This window comes from Myxocyprinus asiaticus, chromosome 18, assembly GCF_019703515.2.
Source record: "Myxocyprinus asiaticus isolate MX2 ecotype Aquarium Trade chromosome 18, UBuf_Myxa_2, whole genome shotgun sequence".
Classification (NCBI taxonomy): Eukaryota; Metazoa; Chordata; class Actinopteri; order Cypriniformes; family Catostomidae; genus Myxocyprinus; species Myxocyprinus asiaticus.
The window spans coordinates 8,315,394-8,334,786 of record NC_059361.1 but is presented as its reverse complement, the minus strand read 5'-3'; the positions used below and the strand labels follow the sequence as shown (position 1 = coordinate 8,334,786).

Genomic DNA, 19,393 nt, shown 5'->3' with positions numbered 1-19,393 from the left:
TTGACGCTGACTACCACCCCTAGAGTCACAAGTTCAAATCCAGGGCGTGCTGAGTGACTCCAGCCAGGTCTCCTAAGCAACCAAATTGGCCCAGTTGCTAGGGAGGGTAGAGTCACATGGGGTAACCACCTTGTGGTCGCTATAATGTGGTTCTCGCTCTTGGTGGGGCGCGTGGTGAGTTGTGCGTGGATGCCGTGGAGAATAGCGTGAAACCTCCACACACGCTACATCTCTGCTGTAACGCGCCCAACAAGCCACGTGATAAGATGCACGGATTGACGGTCTCAGACGCGGAGGCAACTGAGATTCGTCCTCCACCACCCGGATTGAGACGAGTCACTACGCCACAACGAGGACTTCGAGCACATTGGGAATTGTGCATTCCAAATTGGGGAGAAAAAAATAATAAAAAAAATTTAAATAATAATAATACTTATATTCTCTATAATTTAACGGAGCATAAATCCAAATCCTGACAGGAACCACATCCATGAGTATAAAACAAAAAATATGCTTGACATTCAACAAGGACGCAGTTAATGCACAAAATGCACTTGTGTTGTCTTTGTTTATATTGCTGGTGCATGACAGGGAATGGACTATATAATAGGATGAAGATGGTCCCAGAGAAGAACTTCAGAATTAAATTGCACTTGACCCAGCCCATTAGCTCTTTGCATGTGCCATATCCAATTGCGCCTAGACTTAGCACATGCTTGCACGAAAATACCAAAACTTTCTGGCCATGCCCATTGACTTTGTGTGTATGACTTATGGCATAGCACTGCACTTAGCACTAGTGCTCTTAAAATAGGGCCGTAAATATAATTAAAAAGTCTTAAACAGTGTTGATATTGATCACTGTTACATGCAGAATATAAATCTGCAAAGTAAGAAATTATAAATTCAAATTAAATTCTTAATTTTAAAATCATGGAATCGTTAAGGTACCTGAATCATTAAGTGGAACTGGAATTAAAGTTGGAACTAGAATCGTTACATTCCTCATGAGACCCATACCTAGCACTTCCTGATCTCATACACTTTTAGTAAACATCGCTGGTTGGTCTCTTTTCTCTTACCTGGTCCAATAGTTGGTTGTAAAGCTCATGGCAGTTGTCAAAGATGTACTTGTACGTGGAGTCCAAACATGCTTTCACGCAGTCTTTTACAACCATACTGGCTCTGGGAGGATTCTGCAACTCCTGCACCTAAAAAATCACAAAAACACTCAAAATTAGTTAAAAAAAAAAACTATCTAACATACAACCTTAAACAGTTCATAACACAAAACAAAATGAGCAAACTAGATTTTCACACACTCATATTAAGGAAATGTGAGTGGTGCTTGCATGTGCAAACAAGGTGAGTTACAAGGGTGTTAGTATGTGGTTGCTTAGGTGTACTTAGTGGTTTTTAGCACATTTGGTTGCTAGGGTGTTTTGGGTGGATGCTTGCTGGCCCAAAAGAGCCCACCTAAAGTCATTATGATATTCTGCTCTCTAGATATGTCTTGGGTCCCTTCTTCAGTATTAGTCTATGGGATTTTTTCATCTTTAAGACCGATTAGAAAAGTACTAGCACACCTCTCCTCAACAAGTTGCACAATTTGAGGTATCATTCATGTCTGTAGCACAAACAGTGCTGGACGAGTTGCAAGCCGAAGTTTAATACTTAATATTAAGGGTTTGTTGGGATTCCTAACTGCAAGTATGAGCAAAAGTAATAGTGGTGCTTGCCTTAGCAAACAACACTAACACGCACACTTTTTTCTCTCTATCTTTCCATTCTCCAGTATATCACAACATCATGAACAGATGTCTTTCCTTGTACTTCCTTGAAGCAAGAGTACTGAGTATTATCCAGCTCTACAGTACATGTAAAGTAAATAAAAGAGAATATATTTTGTGTGTTCGTGTGTGTATGTTTCTGTTAGTCTTATGTAACCGACTAATGTGTCCCATTCCTCTGAGCGTGGTGTGTTTGTGTTTGAATGCAAGCACTAAGGGGAGGCATAAACATCACCCTGGCATGGGCGCTCTTCCATTACCCACAATGCATCATGACAGTTGGAGTTTTTTATTGTGTGCCTGGCGGTGCTCTCTCGGTAGGCGGGGCTTCTCTGGCTCTTTATCCGCGCTTCACTGATTTGCCTGTGCAGACTTCTCTAGCTGTCACTCATTAAAGTGGCGAAGCGCTTTTTATAGGATGTGAGCACTGGGTAATGAAATGATAGCACTGTGTGTGTGTGGCCATCCGTGGCTGTGACATCATTTCCTAACGCGCCTCAGTCCACTCTGACTGCATGACTCGGATTCAAACACACGACTTAATTCTTGCAGTTGACAGGCAATCAAAACTGTATGTGGGTTACAGAGAAGAAAGGATGTCTGAAATAATGAGCAGGGGAAATCTTTTAAAAATCTAGTTTGAAAGCACTTGCCAAGTTGTTTGAAATTAAATCTCTGTCTTGATTTTAGTGTCATGTTTTTCAAAAAGTTTACCATTTTCAACAAAAGTTTTGATTTAAAGACTCTAAAAATGTCACGGTGTACACATGAGTGCACACATCTTTCAATTGTTTTTCAATTCATAACGGTTACACCAATGTGACATTAAAGGAATATTCCATGTTCCATACAAGTTAAGTTCAATTATCAGCATTTGAGGCATAATGTTGATTTCCACAAAACAATTATTTCAACTTGTCCCTCCTTTATTTAATTTTTTTACTTTTTATTTTTTATTCGTGGTAGCAGTGAGGCATTTACAATGGAAGTGAATGGGGCCAATTCATAAAAGCTAAAATAAACATAGTATAAAAAGTATAGCCACAGGACATAAACATAATACATGTTAACATATTTTTAATGTGATAAAAGCACTAACTAACCTTATATGTGTACAGTTTTATCAACTATTACAACTTATCCTGGTATTGGATATACTGTAACTTCACACAGAAAAGGTTAGTAAGCAATTTTATAACACTAAAATCATGTTAACATGTATAATGTTTGTCTTGTGGCTATACTTTTACAGCTATGTGTTTTTTAGCATTTATGGACTGGTCCCATTCACTTCCATTGTAAGTGCCTTACTGTACCACTTTTTTTAATAAATGAGGGGCGATTAAAATAATGTTTTGTGATAATCAACATTATAGCACAATTCCTGTTGATTGAGCTTAAATTTGTATTGAACCCAGAAAATTATTCAGATATTGAAAACGTGTTCCTCATAGAATATGTGAATTGACATCATAGCAAATAATCTGTATGAATTGCATTATTAAATATTTTTTATTAAAAAAATATTAAAGTAGATCTGAAAAAAATGATGTGAAATGAATGGATTGTTAATTCAAATTAATACATCCGTGTGATTAACGTGTAGAGCTTTAAAGAAATGTTGTAATAAATGTAATTCAAAATGCAATAAAAGTATTTGGTACATTCTCAGCAATGCCACATTTATAGGTGCACTCAGTCATTGTTTCCTTATTAAAAAAGTTTTACTCCATAAGAAATTAATAGTAATTTTGTAACATATGTATAAAATCATGACAAATCACATAAAATAGGGAATTCAGTCATATCAGTAACCTTACAAAAGTAGTTTAAATCTACATGGAGAGGGTCCCCTCAAGGGAGCTCCCATGTTAGAATCACATGACCAGCCGAATACTACTTGCTTAATCTCAGTAACCACCCTGTTATTGGACATGTTCACTCATGGATTGAATTAATAATGGCTGACTGTGAATAGTGAGTTTCACCGGGCGAACAAATGTTTAAACTTACGTGTGGATTTAAAAGGAAATAAACGTCTGATCGTAAAACTTGAAAAAGCGATTACATATCCAAGGATGAGAACTTCACAGCTCTTCCTCAGTCTGATTTGAACATGCAGGGTGACAAGATGACAAGCACACACATTTGAAGCTGAACTAACACAGGTACTCCACTAAAACAACCAATAATCTAGCTTGAAATGTTGCGTTTATGCTTAGATTAAATCTCAACTGCATCTGAGAGAAACAGCGCACCGGTTTTGTTCACGCTTTCTTTGTCTTTATGACCTTTTTGCAGTTTATTATCGTTCAGTAACACACTGATATAACGACTGACACATGTTCATATGAAATCATACACGCTCTCCTCAAAATCCCAACACCACAACGAAAGAATGAATGGACGTATGCCGCACCAACAGCTGTGTTTACTTGACAACGGAAGTAACGCCCATATTTCTCGCTAACCATCACGGGACGTAGGATAACACATCCAGTTTAACTAAGTCTTTCTAGCAAGTCAGTCCAAACACTCTAGGGAAGCTATTTTCAGTCATGCCACAGCAGCTCCTATCTACTTGAATGGAGAAAGAGCAAAATCTCAAAAACCGTTGGTCAAGATAACGATCAAAGAACATATTTCAAATCAGCAATAAAATATGACGAGCTCTAGAGTTGATTGACAAGTGATGTCTGTATCTAAAAGGTGATTGGCTCTTTTAACTGTATGGCGGAACTTCATTTCTACATCCGTTGACCGTTGGGCGCTAGAGCTCCTTGGTTGAGGGTTCCATTTTCTCCCATTCATTTTAATAGAAGTGGCCCATCTCTGCTAAATAATCTCTGAGTTTAATGGCAAACACATTTCACGGTAACTCTATCGCCCTCTTGAGTACTGAGGATTGTTTTCATCATAATGGCACAAGAATGCAGGTTAATGGGGTGGTCACGCAAATTATTTCCTACAACGCAACAGAGCAGGATATGATGTAATGCGGGAGGACTACTAGTAAAAGTAAATAATACATCACAAAAAACAAATTATATTACACTACCGGTCAAAAGTTTTGAAACACTTACTCATTCTTTATTATATTTTTTCACATTTTAGAATAGTAGTAAAGTCATCAAAACTCTGGAATAACATAAATGGAACTATGGGAATTATGTTGTGACTAAACAAAATCCAAAATAAATCAAAACTGTGTTATATTTTAGCATCTTCAAAGTAGTCACCCTTTGCCTCTTGACATTTTCTCAACCAACTTCTTGAGGTATCACCCTGGGATGCTTTTTAAACAGTATTGAAGGAGTTCTCATCTATGTTGGGCACTTAGTGGCTGCTTTTCTTTATTATTTGGTCCAAGTCATCAATTTCAAAAACTTTTTTACATTTTTTTATTAAATGTTAGTTTTATAATGAAATAAATTAATATGGTGGCACAATTATATTTTTGTCTACAAAACTCATTTCAAACATTTAAGCATACGCCTTCAGATCAAAAGATTTTTACGATCATGAGAAACATTTCAGTCAAGTGTTTCAAAACTTTTGACCAGTAGTGTATATAAAAACTGTAAAAATATATTGTCTACTCACTTTCCTGCAACAATAAAACTCGCAGCATTGATTTATGTATCATTTGAATTAAGCCAAGTGGTTAGGGTGTGACGTTTCGCTCTTCTATTGGTCACTGGTCCTCTCGTCATAAGAATTCACGGTTCAGAGTATCACCAAGCTTGAAATCTGGTACGCAGCGTAGTACGAAATTTCTTCACATGGGCTTGCGTTTCCAGTCTGCTGCATTCGGATGCGTTTGAATGGGAGTGAATGGAGCATGAAGTATAGTGTGACCGCCCCTTAAGAATGTAAAACGCGTTGACTACCACACCTGGAGTCACAAGTTCAAATCCAGGGCGTGCTGAGTGACTCCAGCCAGGTCTCCTAAGCAACCAAACTGGCCCGGTTGCTAGGGAGGGTAGAGTCACATGGGGTAACCTCCCCGTGGTTTCTATAATGTGGTTCTCGCTCTCGGTGGGGCGCGTGGTGAGTTGTGCTTGGATGTCACGGAGAATGGTGTGAACCTCCACATGCACTATGTCTCCGCAGTAACGCGCTCAACAAGCCACGTGATAAGATGCGCGGATTGACGTCTCAGACACGGAGGCAACTGAGATTCGTCATCCGCCACCCGAATTGAGGCGAGTCACTACGCCACCACGAGAACTTAGAGCACATTGGGAATTGGGCATTCCAAATTGGGGAGAAAAGGGGAGAAAATAAAAAATAAAAAAATAAAAAAAGAATGTAAAACGGAATCTTGCGCTTGCAATGAATTGGCCAAGAATTCATGTGTGCGTTTGCAACTTGCATACAGCATGTTTTTGATCTAAGTCAGTGCCTGAGTTTCCCAGAAGGGACTGAATCTGACAAAACTAAAAGACGTGTGGTTGTCTTTGTAAATGATCTGCAAGGGAAAAGCGAGGGGAAAAAAATCAATAATTGTTTATTCTCTGTATTGGATATGAGGGCTTTTTTACAACTAGTATTGACCTGCAATTTTAATAGCCTGTCTTATATTAAAATGCATGCTAACTGCACTACAGAGAATTTAGCTCACTGAAATCAAAGAGGCCCACCGCTGCTATGTTAGAATGTTGAGTGCATCTACGAGGACAAAAAAGTTTGTAATATTCACCCTAGAGCAACCAACAGCTCTTTTAGTTTGATTCTACGCACATATTCACTCTGAATATATTTCCTGACACAGACACGGCTCCCCGACAAAGAGAAAACACACAAAAGGCCTGTATTCTCTCACATAGAGGTAAGCTACATGTTTTAAATGATTATTTAACTATTTAATAATTTATTTTTATACACAATTTACAATAACACAATGATGACTCTAAGACTTTATAGATATTAGTTTCATTTTCTGTTAAAGCATGATTATCTGTAAAGCTGCTTTGAAACGATGTGTGTTGTGAAAAGCGCTATACAAATAAAAATGACTTGACTTGACTTTTAGACACTTTTTATTGCCACGAGACACCAAGAGACAAGCCAAAACTTGTCATTGTGCCCAAATAAATTTGACTTCAAGTACGTATTTCAAAAGCATAGAGATTTTTTATTTCATGCAAACAAATGAGGAATCCTTCAAACCCTGCAGGGCTGGTGAAAAAAAATTCATTAGAGAAACGCAGTCTGATGAAGTGTAACACATTTGAAAGCAATCTGGGAATATTCTTTGTCATATTCACCTTTATCTGTGTCTGCTCAAGTTAAACTTATCGGAACTCTTTCAATGCAGGATTGTTATCAGGAACGCTGTGATTTGCAGCTCATTTGCACCCGAGACAATCAACACTAGATGTGTATCAGTACTGCTGTGAATGTATGAGTGAAATATATCAGAATTTCAGAACTGTAGAGCAGTGTTTCCCAAACTTTTTTGCCATAAGTACCACCACAACACCATCAGTAAGGATGAAGTGCACCTTCATCGACACAAAACTAAAGATGTGTACCAAAGACTATATCATTTAACATTATCACTAATATTGATTATTATTAATGATGGTAATCAATTTTATTTCATGTATATTTTAGTTATAATGTCCATTTTGCTGACATATGAAAGAAATTGTCTTAGCTAATGCTGTTAATTATACAAGGGACCTCCTAACTTGGTACATTACGAAATATTAATTTTACAAATGTTATTTTATCATTCGTTTTTCAAATATTTAAAAATGTAAAAATGCCATGTATTCCATCAACAAATATGATGTCTGAAATTGCATACCTGTATATTATATTGCATACATTTGTTTTATTCGCTGTTTGTTGTTTATACTTTATATTGTTTATAATTTGTACTATTTACATTGATATGTACTGTAGAACAAGAGCTAAAATGGTAAGTAGTGATGGGAAGATCGGATCATTTTATAGACTTGAATCTTTGAATCTCATTTAGCAAAATAACAAATCTTTATTCAAGTAATTTCATTCGTCATATGACAGCCGCATAGGCTCTAGCCTACAGGAAACATAACTGATTAGTTCACCTGCCGACTGGGTCTTCGGATCTGAGTCGATTATAGTTCAGTGTGTTGCAGATGTTTGTATGCTGATGTCAGTGTGACAATAAATGACATTTTATAATCGTAGGAATTATCATGATTAATTATTTTCATGTATTTAATGCAGGAAGTGTTTACAAGATATTTTCTGGCAAGTGTGAAATCAAAGTAAAAAAGTTTTAGATGACTATCAGTAAATTCAAAGGACATTTCAATAAGGCATTCTTGATTTGGGTCTACAGTTCACAATAAGGACATACATAAGAAGGACATAATTCATACAAGGGGTGCATCATGAAGGAAAAATAACTTACTGTTTATTCAAAATCAGTTCAATAACAATAAAAGTAAATAACATGGGGTTTCCTCATAGCGTTTGTAGTCTATGATATTTTCCGAAGAGAAGAGGAAAGTTGTAAACCATTATAAACAGTTTAGGACTGGGCTTAAATTTAAGGCATCTTGCTTTATGATTTTTCCCATCATACAGATACATTTTAAAGCATTAACTAACTCTTTATTACAAGATTTAATACTTGTAGAAAAGAACCAACATGACCGAAATATTCACAAAGAAATAAAGAAAATAAATATGTTGTTGTCACATGAACGAAAGACTCATACCTCAAGACTCAGTCAGGACATAAACTAATAATTCCTGTTTCCTGTACAGAGCCCATGGGTACCTGTGCAGCTGTCACGTTTCAAATGACCCAAACACAAACAAATCTTTTACTCTCAACACGCAGTGAAAAGATCTCAGTGCCAAACTTCACATAGAGTAAACGATCGATATCGGAATTGTTCAACTGAAGATCAAGATTAATTGGAAAATCAATATTTTTCCCCATCACTATTTTTTTATTATTTTATTTTAAATCATACCTTTGATTCTGTAAGGTTCAACATAGCAAAATCCAATTCTATTCGAATACCCCCAGGAACCTGCTTACGCACCCCCTGGGGTACACGTAACCCCGGTTGGGAATCACTGCTGTAGAGTAAAAGTATATACTATCATGGGTGATTCTCACAAAATCTGACAAAGCATGCCCTGGTCATATTTCATCCAAACATTATTTCTCATTACCACTAACTTTTCTCATAACTGTAATACTAAAAATGTAATTCACATTACTGTAATGCACATAATTATTATTTTATATAATCATCATTATTTTAAAATATTTATTGATCCATGAAAGTTTGAATGTGTGTCTTTGGATAGATTTGATATCTGAAGTTGTTTATCTGCAGTTTAATTTATTCTATTATTTAATGCAGTAAAATCCTGCAGTCTCTAGTAAAAAGCTTTCTCAGTCTGAACAACTACTGCACAGCATTCTGAGTGCCTATGAAAGCAACAGAGATGGTTTCATTCGCATTTTTTGTTTTGAAAAATTCCTCTCTGTATAAGTCGCATGAGGAGTTTTGTGTGTGTTTAAATGTGTATGAATCATGAGTCACTCTGCTTTAATTTCTATTTCAGAGCTTGCATAATTTTGTGTGTGTGTGTGTGTGTGTGTGTGCGTGTGCGTGTGTGCGGGCGTGTGTGTGTGTGTCTGTGTGTGTGCTATACCTTCATCCTGAAAAAGGTGATGCTCGTAAGCAGGTCGACGGTTGATTTCAGGTCCTGGAGTCTTTCTGGATTTCCTGCTGGGAAATTATCCTGCAAACACAGAAGAAATATGACACGATGCACTCCATTTCAATGTAATTTTCATGGTATCTTTGACGCTGAAGAATATACATTTAGATTATAATTAAAGATGTGGCTATAGTTTTGGTCAATAAATGTGTGTCACAATGTTCTACTTAAAATTAGAATTAAATTAGAACTATCTGTACGTTTGACAAGACCCCATTAAACCAGAATTTACACTTTGTGGCTTTTTGTACGTCTTTCATTTTTGAGGCCATCTGTATGCTAGTGTGCTTCAAAAAGTGTCAAAATAAACTTTTAGCAGATATAAACTTTTAAAAAGTACAGCATTTTTACTTTTGTCACTTTCAGGACAATAGAGAAAAACATTCTGATGACTTATCATGTTCACAGGAGCATATCCCAATTTTTGGACAATAAAATGTGCCCTATAATGAGAATGCCCCTTCCCCTAATACTACCAGTGGCCTAGCAATGGCCTAGCAATGGCCACATTCACACATCAGCAGAATGCGGTTGTCAGTCCTGTATTTGAGTGATTAATACGTTCACACACAGTTTGGTTATTTACGAGAGTGACAACCATATTCTATAACCTAACTGACACCTGTAAATTTTCAGAAATCACAACCGCATTTTTGGCAAACCCATGCTGATGAAATGGAATCACACTGTATGGTTGCCAGTCATGTCAAATAAAGTGAGAGCCACGCTGCAGGCGTGAGCCGTGCGACACAAAAGCTGCACTCGGTTAAAAAGCATTCAGGTGGGGGTCTGGGTAGCTCAGTGGTAAAAGACACTGGCTACCACCTCTGGAGATCGCTAGTTCGCTAGTTCAAATCCCAGGGCTGAGTGACTCCAGCCAGGTCTCCTAAGCAACCAAATTGGCCCGGTTGCTAGGGAGGGTAGAGTCACATGGGGTCACCTCCTTGTGGTCGCTATAATGTGGTTCGTTGTCAGTGGGGTGAGTGGTGAGTTGAGCGCAGATGCCACACGTGCTATGTCTCCGTGGCAACGCACTCAACAAGCCACGTGATAAGATGCGCGGGTTTATGGTCTCAGACACGGAGGCAACTGGGATTCATCCTCCGCCACCCGGATTGAGGCAAATCACTACACGACCATGAGGACTTAAAAAAACGCTCTGGGAATTGGGCATTCCAAATTGGGTGAAAAAGGGGAAAAAAGGTTATTTAAAGGTTATTTTCTATTTTTAGAAAGGACAAGCCCTTCAATATTTCACGGGATCCTTAAATTAAAAGTCCTACTGATGCGGGATCAGTGTTCGTGTATATTAATGGGGCACTGATTGAATATGAGATCTCAACTGGGTCCTGGTTTTCGGAAACAACCCTTGCCAGTGGACAAATGCCCACACATGAATGGTGCTTCATCTGTTTATATGTCATATGCCCTTTCTGGTGTTTGGCAGAGATATAATTGGTTGAATAGATGCCACTATGAGCCATCTTCATTTACAAATCAGCTTTATAATGCAGTGTGCACTACCTGTATGTGAAAATATTAGTAACCGAAATGTGTTCCATCGTCATGAGCACCAATGAAAAAATATATCATAATTTAGCAGCAGAGCAAAACCTGCAACAGACAGAGAAAATGTGTTCCTGGGCTGTAAAGCTATCAGCCTGCTCGCTCTAGCATGAAGGAATACAGTTTATTTCACTGTGTTTATGGAAAAAAAAAAAAAAAAGAGGCCATGTGTGCACGGATGCTGTACTCGGGCACACTTGTGCATGACTAGAGGCCCCAACATGTAACACGAGTGCAGAGAAAAAGCTTGAATTTTGTGGTGGGATAAAGTCATTTTGGATTGGCTTAATCTTTGGATTGTGCTGATGGCAGCTAAAACATGTTGAAAAATGTCACTGAGTTATGTAATGGGGTTGTCTTCATTTTGTGAGAGTAAAGAAATACTCCTGCAGTCATAAAGAGATGTGAGAAATTGTCAGCGAAGACCTGAGGAATGCTTGCTGCGGTTTTATTGATGCCAGAGCGAATAAGCTGATGTAACTCTTGGCTTTTCTTTCACCACTGCTCGCTTATTATTCACATAATGTCATGGGGTAGTAGAGCTGTTTGTCAACAACAATAATGAGAAAAGAACCAAAAAACTTGATGAAATTCCTTAGTAAAGACTTGCAAATATTCTAGAATGTCAGTAAAATCTATTTAGCTTAGCTTTAGCTCTAAAAGGCTACATTCACACTGCAGTTGAAAGTGAGTCAAATCTGATGTTTTCCCTCACAAATGACACAGATCTTTGGATGAAAGTTTTTGGATGAAAGTGTGCACACTAGAAAAAAAAAAAAAAAAATCACATGAAATCTGGCATTTTCATTTCGGAATAAATCGGATGCATATGTGTTTTTTGCAATGCGACTTATAAAAAAAAATAATTGCATTTCTGGTCACCAGCACATGTTGTGTTTTGAATTCGTGACCACAGCATGGGATGCTGGTGTGCTGGTGTTCCAAAAATGCTTTTGAGCTAGCTTAACCAGCAAGACTTCCTTGGTTATTTGGAATTTCCAGAAGAAAAAAAAAACTGCTTCACCAGTTTTGCTGGTGAACAATATGGCTTTGCTGATCCTCCAACTGGACCAGTACTTACCATCATTAAACAAGCTTAGACCAGCATAGATCATCCTAAACCAGCCTAGACACCAGCATTAATCCACATAAACCAGCCTAGACAAAGCACCAACATTCATAAACCTGCCTAGACATGTATAAACCAGCGCTAAAATGCATAAACCATCTTGGACCAGCACTAACCAGCATATACCAGCCTAAACCAAGATAAACCTTCTTAAAACAGCATTAACCAGCATAAACCAGCAATAACCAACAGAAACCAGCCTACACCATCAGAAACCAGCCTACACCAGAAAAAATCGGCACCAACCTATCTAGACCAGCAGAAACCAGCATTAACCTGTATAAACCAGGATAAACCTTCTTTAAACAGCAATAACCAGCATTAACCAAAAATAACCTGCATAAATCAGTACAAACATGCTTACACCATGCTTACACTAGACCAACACCAACATGCATAAACCCGACTAGACCTGCATAAACCAGCGATAACCAGCATAAACCATCCTAGACTAGCAACAAACCAGCACTAACCTGCATATACCAGCTAAAACCAGGATAAACCTTCTTAGAACAGCAATAACCAGCAATAACCCACAGAAATCAGCCTACACCAGCATAAACCAGCACCATTCAGAATTAACCAACACTAACCTGCTTAGACCAGCAAGCACTAACCTGCATAAACAGTACAAACCTGCTTACACTAGCATAAACCAACACTAAACAGCATAGACCAGTTTTAACCCACTAAACAAGTCTAGTTTAGTGGGTTAAACAAGACCAGCACCAACATGCATAAACCTGCCTATACCACCATAAATCAGCACTAACCAGCACAAACACACTAAACAAACTCCAAACAGCATAAACCTGCCTAGACCAGAACTAACCATCATAAACCAGCCTAGACCAGCAAAACCAGCACTAACCAGCCTAAACCAACTCCATCCAGCATAAACCTGCCTACACTAGCATTAACCAGCCTAGACCAGCACCAAACCAGCATAAGCCAATGTAAACAAAGTGCAGTGCAGTAGCTGTGCAGCACAACAAAAATAGAAAGAAAGAGTGTCCTTCAACTGAAAACACGTCACAATGCATTGTGTATAGAATGTAGATGGCCTTGTTGATTATAATGTGATGTAGCTTTGTGTGATCCAGTTTGGTTTTGTGTCAGTCTTGCCAGACGTGTATAGAACAGAACTACTGTACAGTGTGATGTAGACAACCAAGCAGCCTACGGTGAAAATTCGTCTAATTAAGACTCGGTGCTACAAACGCTACTGAGGAACGAAACCTGCCTCGGCCGAATCCATCCACTGCTGTAAGGAAAACCAAACTCACTTTGCTTCAGAATTTCATTACAGTCAAATCCACAGAGCCCCAATGGATATGCAGTGTATTACTGTCAGGATGTGTTGCCTCGAAGCTGACGGGAAGACAGCAGCAGGTAACAAGGGCACAGAATTCCCTGGATGACTGCCAATGGAAAGTGTGTGTGTGTGTGTGTGTAGCTCACAGACTAAGATAGGCTGTATAGATGGAGCGCACCATGTCCAACGAAGTCTGCAGTCACAGTCTAAAATCCTCTACCCAACTGCAAGACAACCTCTTAGAAGAAAGACCAGTAATAATTCTGTCTGATTCAGAGACATTTTCTGCTATTATTTATTTAGAGAGGCACAGCAATTAGTATAAAAGCAATAAGAGCATCATGAGTCAAACACAATCTTTGATTTTTTTTTCAGACACTTTCTTAAATCACCGCTGTGCATAAAAGAAAGAGCATGCCTCTTTCTGTTCCTTGAAGAGCTCGTAAAGCATTTGAACCTAAATTAAGGTAGGGGATCACTAAAAGTGATGGAGAGGTTAAATGATCTCCATTGTGATGAATAATAGAAGAGAGTTTTTCTTTTCAATCACAGTGAAATAGAGAATTTATCTCTAGCACAGTATGGCCTGAGGATCGAGCTGTACGTTTACAGTACATCAAGAGAGGTGAATGGAGGGTGAGTGCTGCTTTACTCACTCGATACTTGGAGAGATCGATCCTCAAAGAGTTGTGCAGCTGATCCAAGAGTTTAACAAACTTCTCTCTCTGCAGAAAAAGTTAAAAAACTAAATATTATCAACACAAAAAATGCATCTTTTCATACATTCACTGTTAAATTCATAAAATCATCCATCCATCCATTGATCCATTCATACAATACATGCAATTAATGATACTGTATATCCAGTCATGCATTCACTCATTCATTCATGCTATAATATATAAATCTGTCAGCTAATTGTTTCATCCATCCATCCATCCATCCATCCATTCACTTCATTCATCCATTCATTCATTCAATCATTCAGTAATCACCCCTCTATTCACCATTCATCCAGTCATCTATATATATCCATCTATGCATTCATGAACCAGTTATATGGTATTTCCATTCACTCATTCATTAATGCAATTATCTATCATCTGTCAGTTCATTCATTCATGCAATCATCTATCCATCCATCCATGCAATCATTCATGCAATCAATTATATATCCATTAATGCATCCACTCATTCATTCATCCATTAACCAGCTCATTCATTCATCCATTAACCTGCTAATTAATTCATCCATTCATACAATCATTTATACAGGTGCATCTCAATAAATTAGAATGTCGTGGAAAAGTTCATTTATTTCAGTAATTCAACTCATATTGTGAAACTCGTGTATTAAATAAATTCAATGCACACAGACTGAAGTAGTTTAAGTCTTTGGTTCTTTTAACCAAAAAATTAGAATATGGTGACATGCCAATCAGCTAATCAACTCAAAACACCTGCAAAGGTTTCCTGAGCCTTCAAAATGGTCTCTCAGTTTGGTTCACTAGGCTACACAATCATGGGGAAGACTGCTGATCTGACAGTTGTCCAGAAGACAATCATTGACACCCTTCACAAGGAGGGTAAGCCACAAACATCCATTGCCAAAGAAGCTGGCTGTTCACAGAGTGCTGTATCCAAGCATGTTAACAGAAAGTTGAGTGGAAGGAAAAAGTGTGGAAGAAAAAGATGCACAACCAACCGAGAGAACCGCAGCCTTATGATTGTCAAGCAAAATCGATTCAAGAATTTGGGTGAACTTCACAAGGAATGGACTGAGGCTGGGGTCAAGGCATCAAGAGCCACCACACACAGACATGTCAAGGAATTTGGCTACAGTTGTCGTATTCCTCTTGTCAAGCCACTCCTGAACCACAGACAACGTCAGAGGCATCTTACCTGGGCTAAGGAGAAGAAGAACTGGACTGTTGCCCAGTGTTCCAAAGTCCTCTTTTCAGATGAGAGCAAGTTTTGTATTTCATTTGGAAACCAAGGTCCTAGAGTCTGGAGGAAGGGTGGAGAAGCTCATAGCCCAAGTTGCTTGAAGTCCAGTGTTAAGTTTCCACAGTCTGTGATGATTTGGGGTGCAATGTCATCTGCTGGTGTTGGTCCATTGTGTTTTTTGAAAACCAAAGTCACTGCACCCGTTTACCAAGAAATTTTGGAGCACTTCAGGCTTCCTTCTGCTGACCAGCTTTTTAAAGATGCTGATTTCATTTTCCAGCAGGATTTGGCACCTGCCCACACTGCCAAAAGCACCAAAAGTTGGTTAAATGACCATGGTGTTGGTGTGCTTGACTGGCCAGCAAACTCACCAGACCTGAACCCCATAGAGAATCTATGGGGTATTGTCAAGAGGAAAATGAGAAACAAGAGACCAAAAAATGCAGATGAGCTGAAGGCCACTGTCAAAGAAACCTGGGCTTCCATACCACCTCAGCAGTGCCACAAACTGATCACCTCCATGCCACGCCGAATTGAGGCAGTAATTAAAGCAAAAGGAGCCCCTACCAAGTACTGAGTACATATACAGTAAATGAACATACTTTCCAGAAGACCAACAATTCACTAAAAATGTTTTTTTTATTGGTCTTATGATGTATTCTAATTTTTTGAGATAGTGAATTGGTGGGTTTTTGTTAAATGTGAGCCAAAATCATCACAATTAAAAGAACCAAAGACTTAAACTACTTCAGTCTGTGTGCATTGAATTTATTTAATACACGAGTTTCACAATTTGAGTTGAATTACTGAAATAAATGAACTTTTCCACGACATTCTAATTTATTGAGATGCACCTGTATATCCATCTAAAGTATGTATTCATTAACCCCATTCATTCATTCATTCATTCATTCATTAATGTAATCATCCATCTATTAATCATTCATCCAACCATCTATATAACCATCTATTCATTCATTCAACCCATTAATTCATGCATTCATTTATTTATTCATGCATGTAATGAATATGTCTGCTTTTGTTCGTTTAATCGTCCAGCCATCTGTGAATTCGTTCAGTCGATCTTTCCTTCATTCATTCAGCCGTTTATTCATTCAGTCATTCATCCATTCATTTCTGCAATCATCCACTTGTCTGTCTGTTTATTTATTTGATCATCCATTCATATACTGTATATGTTCCTTAATTTGTTAGTTCATTCAGTCCTTCACTTAGTTGTTTGTTTGTTTATCAATGTATTCATAAAAACATCCATCCATCCATTCATTCAATCATCTATGAAATCATCTATAAATTCATGTATTTATTAATTTATTCATTCATCCATCTATCCATCAACTTATCCATCCCATAGCAGTGAAACTGACTAACCCCAAAGTTAGATGCAGCGAAACGGTCGGAGGCAGAGATATTGGTGGTTGCCGTGGTAGTGTGAGCGAAATAGGCATTAATGTTGGCAAGCAGGTTACTCATCACCGCGGGAACGCCGGGACACATGTACTTTGATGAGAGACACGAGAAATGACTGAAAAAGACAGAAGAGGAGAGAAGCAGATGTTGGATTTAGTCATTAAAACTTGTTTAGCACTCATAAGCAGTTTAACAATCAAAAAACAATCATAAAAATATCTTTCCCTTTAGATTAGAAGTGTGCACCAAAATTACAACATCAACAATGAAAAGTTACTTTAGAATACAGACATTAGCACTGTTCCAAAATTGACTGAGCTACCTCACTGTTTACTGCCTACATTGGCTACATTAGCATGCTAACAAGTCATGGAACCTTGATTTTTAGTATCAAATAAAATGTATTTATAAACATGTCCTACATATAGGATTTTTTTTCTCAGTAAGTTTGTCGCTTATGGGACTGCCTTCTCGGTAAAGAACGTGATGCTGCCTTACAATTTGTCTAGAAAGTGCGCCAGTGATGGCTTAAAATATTGCCTTTTTTGGCAGCTATCTATATTCTCATCATAAAAGAAAATAAATGAGGACATGTCACACATGCAGATTAACATTAAGATATGCAGATATAAAACATGCTGTGTGATATATCTGCTATAGTCAGAATTAACAGACACCAAAACACAGTTCTGTTCTCGTGTTCAGCTGCAGGGCAGCACAGGAAATTGTGCGGTAACGTTGGCCAATGTAAGAGATTCATTAAAGAAAGATTTAAGAGGAGAAGAAGAGAAGAGAGACAGCACATCACTAAAAATAGCACCCGGCCTGCAGGGCTTATACAAAAAAACTACACACACACACACACACACACACACACACACACACACACACAGAGCTCAGAGCAATACAGCATCTCACACGTGTACTGTTGAGACACAAATACAATTCAGTTATATTTGTCTTGTTGAATGCTATACATAAACTAATAGTCTATATATATATATATATATATAAAAAAAATCTCTCCTCGTGGTAAATTATCAGGTATAAATGTAAAAAAAAAAAAAAGTGTAGACTAAAAAAGAGCAGAGAAACAAACTTGAGTTCTGCCTTTAGATGGAATGAATTTTCATCAAACATCTCAATTCAACTCTATTGACAAAGCACACAGAATAGTAGATAGATCCTGAACTTGAAGTCATTATTGTGATAGTCACAGAGAAAAGAAATTCCTGTGTCACAGTTTCTGTGCACTCTGCTAAATATAACTTAAATGCAAGCTGTGCTTGTGTATGTACATTTATACACAAATACATACCTAGATGTTGAGCATTTACACATTTATTAGGGATAAACTGCCTTAAGCCACACCTGCTAACTAAAACCACACCCACTTAAACTACATCCAGTGTCTGAAACCACACCCACAGACTTAATACGGACCAAATGACTAAAACTATACCCACTTAAACCACACCCACTGTATGAAACCATACCCACTTAACACTCACTTCCTGAAACCACACCCCTGACAAAAATCACACCCCCTGACTGAAACCATACCCACTAATTTAAGCCACTCCCACTGACAGAGAGTTCCAGTCAGAATTATCATCCCTATGCCCTTTTCCCTTTGAAGACCGTCTACCATGAGAGCTTTGAAGGGCTGAAAGGTTTGGGGCTCAAAAATAACAGTCATGTGGAATTCACTTTTTATGTCAGTGAGTTCGTTTACATGCACACCAATACGCTGATTACTCTCTAAAATCAGGTTATTTAAAAAATCTGGCAAGGCAAGAAATCCTCATTTTCATGACATTTGAAATAATCGATTTATTCTCTATATTTGATGTCAAACCGTGAAGAGGCATGCGCTCAACATGTGCGCACACTGGATGAGCCAGTAAGAACAGGGGGTAAGGTATTTATATGGCACATGAAATTGGCGTAATGGGGAAAAAATCTACCTGTGTCGATCGGGTTATTCATAAGCTGTTTATGGCCTTTACACCGATAAAGGAATGTGGTTTACATGACCGCATGTGTTGTCAGCTTATTATGCATGATTAGTGTAAGAACACGCTAATTTTATTTGGAAATTTTGTTTGAAACGATTTACAGCCTGACTGTCATGATTATTCTCCCTTCAAAGTGCCCTCTGAAGGCCTCATTTATGCCATTTGAAATGCAGGGAGAGTCAACTGGCTATTTAGAAGAGATGCCATTAAAAGAATATTCCAGGTTAAATACAACTTAAGCATTTCAACTTGTTCCTCAGTTTTTAACTAAATATACAAGCTCCGCTTTTCAGCTTTGAGAAGCACTGATTTAAAGTGTTTAAATGCGAGAAGATGAAGCTGTGTGTTGTGGTGATATGAGACCGGTGCTGGGCGGGTAGAACGGATTTCAACGCCTGTGCCTGCAGACATTGATTTGGATCCTATTAGTTTTGATAGCGTGACCTCTGAGCCT

The 19,393-nt window shown here is 38.0% G+C and overlaps 1 protein-coding gene across 1 annotated transcript in view; it reads right to left on the bottom strand.

Moving 5' to 3' along the window:
- Nucleotides 1-19,393, bottom strand: part of LOC127456024 (protein unc-13 homolog C-like) — a 179,410-nt gene that overhangs the window by 98,765 nt on the left and 61,252 nt on the right. The window contains exons 12-15 of the mRNA XM_051724298.1: nt 16,883-17,036; nt 14,200-14,268; nt 9,465-9,554; nt 1,083-1,211 (exon numbers count right to left, since the gene is read on the bottom strand). Coding sequence (XP_051580258.1) covers nt 1,083-1,211; nt 9,465-9,554; nt 14,200-14,268; nt 16,883-17,036 — 442 coding nt within the window. The remainder of the gene's footprint in view (nt 1-1,082; nt 1,212-9,464; nt 9,555-14,199; nt 14,269-16,882; nt 17,037-19,393) is intronic.